Genomic DNA, 4,121 nt, shown 5'->3' with positions numbered 1-4,121 from the left:
TTAATAAAAAATTATAATTGTATATTTAAAATCTTTGAATACTAAAGAGAATACAAGTAAGGAAATAAAGGGTAGAATTGATAAGAAAAAAATAAATTCAATTCTAATGTAATTTTCTAAACGCAAAAGCTACCATTTCTAACTTTTTGTAAACGCACGTTAAGAACGTAAAATTATGTTAGCATTTAGAAAAAAAATAATCTAAACGTAAAGAGAAAGCATTCAATACACTCAAACGTGCTTCTCTTCTTTCTAACGCTAAACCAAACATAGTCCGAATTGACCACTCGATTAACCCAAATAATTGATTATGTTTGAATTATGTCTTTGATATAAAGAAAGACGCAAAGAATTAGAGACAGATATTTTCTATTACTAAGAGATAATTTAATTATTTGTTTATTTGTTTATTTTTCTTACCTCCACTATACTAAAAGAAATTGTGTCAACCACAAATCTCATTAGTTTTTTTATGCATTTGTTGGACGTTTTAGATAGTTATTTAATTAGTATATGGTATCCCTCACCGTGATAGTAAATATAGGCAAGTGTCATGTTAACTATTTGAAGAGTTAGTGTAAATAGAAGGATATTAATCAGCAGTGACTAGTTGGTTTCAATTTATATATGTACTATAGATAATTAAGTTTACTAACATTTAACCAAGAATATAAAATCATTATATCAAATAAGTCACATACGGTTTAATAATTCAGCTAAGGCTGCAACCAAATAAACAAATACAGTTTAGTAGGACCTAGCTATGATATTACATGTCCGAAGTTTTGGACTATGTGATTATCTCATTTGATGAGACAAATAATAATCTGAATTTTTAAAAGGAGAAATATTATATTTATTATTTTTTATATATTTTTTTAAATATTAAAATGACTCACAAAAATTAAAAAATAAAATATAATAAATCTAGGTACAAATATTATTTCTCTTAATGGTCCCATCTTATGTTGAAAGCTTAGAAAAAGTATCTAAAGTATTATATATAGCCAGTGAAGCACCTTTACATTGGAGTCTCAATTATAGGCACTACATGCATAACAACTACAAAAGAGACTACTATTTGGGTCTGATGGATATATAATTATGGCCAATTTTATAGTATTTATTATTTAATGTCTAGTTTTTATTTAGTTTATTTTTTATAATAAATTTTAAATATTTAAAATTTATTAAGTTTTATATTTAAAAAATTAAATATTAATTTTAAATTTTTTTTAATAATAACTTAAGTAAATATTTTTAAACACCGTAACAATACCTAAATAAAATTGGCACGAAATGAGTGACATAATTTATTAAGAGTCGGAAAGGCACTCCTTTAGGTATCTTATACGGATTGAAAATTACTAAATTTATATCCTAAAATGGAAAAAAGAGGGCCCTGTGGACTGTGGTCCAGGATTGCAGAAAAATGAACAACCATTTCATTTATCACCAGAGAAGACTGCAGGTAGAACTAATATTTATATGGTTCATATCATATGAGGTGCACAAGCAATTTATATCTATATTAATTTTATAACATTCTTATTGATTTAAAAAAATATATATGGATGTAAATGCTAACTGATTGAGGCGCAAAGTAAGAGAATGAAAATGCAAGAAAGTTCTAGGTATCCTTTTCAGAACTAAAAATCGCTGTCCCACACCTAAGTAACATAAGTTACAATTTAGTTATATAATATATTTTTTATAAATGTGACTTTTACTTCAAATTTAAAAATACTATATATTCTATTTATGGAGATAAAATAGTAAGTTCTAAATGAGTATAAAAGAAAGTAAATTATATAAATATTTCTCATTTTCTCAACAACAAATCTATATTAACGTTGACTTATGAAAATTTTAAATTAACAAACCTCAGCTTTTACACTTGGAATTAAAACAAAAAACCAAAACAAACGGACTTTATATGGTGCTTATTAAAAACTTAAAATTAAGCAGGTGCAAACGGAATGAAACAACCTTAAAATTTCCTCATTCAAAAAGGTTTCTAAAAGGTCTTAACAAAAATCTAACTCAATTTAGACATCGTTATTTATTACTATTAATCAACAACTTTTTTCTATTTAATTTTTATTCGAGTGATACTATTAATTCTTGCCAATACCCTATAGTTACCGAGTTACGTGTGGGCACGTTATTACAATAACCAGGATTTAGATTTTAAATTTAATTTTAGAAAATAAAATATAATCTATCACTATTTATTTTATAAATGAAACTAAAAAAATATATAAAAAAAATATTCAATAATAAAAAATCTCACTTTATTATTTTTGAAAGTAAAAGTATAAAATTCAGAGAATTTAAATTCCAATGACAAAGCTAGCATAAAATTTAAAGAGGGGCTAAAATTTAATTTTTAAATATAAAAGGATTAAAATACAAATTTAAAAGAAGGCTAAAATAAAATTTAGCCCGAGAGACTCCATTCTTAAATGTCAACAGTGGTTTTTTTCTTTTAATAATGTTACAAACCGAAAACGTACATTCTCACAAATATTATTATCATAATATTAATAATAATCTTCTTTATATATTTCTCTCTTAAAAAGAATATTATTGATTCAAAGACAAAAAATTTAGTATATTAATAAAAAGTTTAATTTTGATGCTTATAAAATCGTACAAACATTCATTTTTTTATAATAATTTACATAATTAATATAAAAGATAATTATTTTTATTAATATAATATTACTTAATTAAAAATAATACTACATCAAAATTAAATTTATTAATAAATTTTATATTTATTATGCTTAAATATTATATATACTTAAAAAAAATAAGCATTTTTCAATGAAGACAAAGTAGCTAGCATGAACCAATAGAAAGTAAATAAATAAATAAAAAGAGAAAAAGTGACAGAAAAAACACACCTGGAAGAAGAGGTGGCAGAAGGAGAAGAGGAAGAAGTAAGTGTAAGTAGATGAAGATCCCAATCCCTATCAACATTTGGGAACAAACCCAGAAACTTGGAATACGCTTCACAATTTCCCGCCACACCAACCAACCAAACCTTCCCTCCATGATTCCGCAACAAACTGCTCAACTGTTCCACAACAAACCCAACGGAATTTACCACTTCGTCCTTCACAAGAACCTCAACTTCTCCGAAGCTAACAACCACGCCAGCACCCAAACACTTCTCCACCATACTCCCCACTTCCTTCAACCTAAACAACATCGTTTCCTCACTCTTATTCCCCATGACGTACTCACATATCTCTTTCTCAACACACACCGCACTCAACCCACTAAGCTCGTTAGGCAAAATCCCCATTTTACCCTTCTCAACAAAATCCATGAACCCCTTTAGAGCACCCTTTGCGTTCCCCCCCATCAAAAGCGGGTTCCTTCTCTCCTTCTTCACAAGAACATCCAAGATCCTCCTGCAGTTCTGGTCCGAGCCCATCAAGGGAAGGCCCAACCCCGGCCCAATAGGTCCACCCGCCTCGACGTTGTACAGAAAAACCGGCCGGTTCAACCGGGAATACAAGAAACTGTTGCTATTTGGCTGTTGGACGATTGGAGGCTGCAGCAACGCCAGCTTGATATCGTAGCTTGAAAAACCAGCTTCACCAAAGACTCTGCTAACGATTGGGTCGTCCAGGATCGAAAGCATGAATTGTTTCATTTCCACCTGTATTGCACAAATACTAATGTAAATATTTGCAGATATCAAATTAATAATTAAAAAATATAAAATAATTTAACATATTTAACTAAATTATAGTCTATTCATTTTTTATTATCGCACAAAAATAACAGCACGTGAGTTGCCACGTATTTAAGAAGGTAGTAGTAAAATGAAGTAAAAATGAAAGGAACCTTCAAAGTGGACGTGGTTTGAGGAATGATTTGGTTGTTGTTTTGGTTTTGTTGTTGTTGGAGGATCATAAAGTGGAAGTTTTCGGGGTTTCGGCGCTGGTTCGCCTGAGACCTTTTGATGGCGGCCATGAGGGAGTTCGATACCGGAGGTCCGTCACCGGCGGAGAAGGAGGAGGAGGAGGTGGAGGACTTCGAGCTGGTGGTGGTGGGGAGGCGGTCGAGGGAGATGCCGACGGAGAGCTCTAGGGTGCGGAACTGAA

At 30.0% G+C, this 4,121-nt stretch overlaps 1 protein-coding gene across 1 annotated transcript in view; it reads right to left on the bottom strand.

Annotated features, from left to right (window-relative positions):
- The window catches only part of LOC107471279 (protein SMAX1-LIKE 6), an 8,495-nt gene that overhangs the window by 3,851 nt on the left and 523 nt on the right, over positions 1-4,121 (bottom strand). The window contains 2 exon segments of the mRNA XM_052260281.1: positions 2,910-3,673; positions 3,862-4,121. The exon segment at positions 3,862-4,121 is cut by the window's right edge and continues 21 nt beyond it. Of these exon segments, the coding sequence (XP_052116241.1) occupies positions 2,910-3,673; positions 3,862-4,121 (1,024 nt within the window).

Source organism: Arachis duranensis, chromosome 1 (genome assembly GCF_000817695.3).
Source record: "Arachis duranensis cultivar V14167 chromosome 1, aradu.V14167.gnm2.J7QH, whole genome shotgun sequence".
Classification (NCBI taxonomy): domain Eukaryota; kingdom Viridiplantae; phylum Streptophyta; class Magnoliopsida; order Fabales; family Fabaceae; genus Arachis; species Arachis duranensis.
Note: the sequence above shows the minus strand (reverse complement) of the source record. Positions and strands in the feature narration are given on the sequence as shown.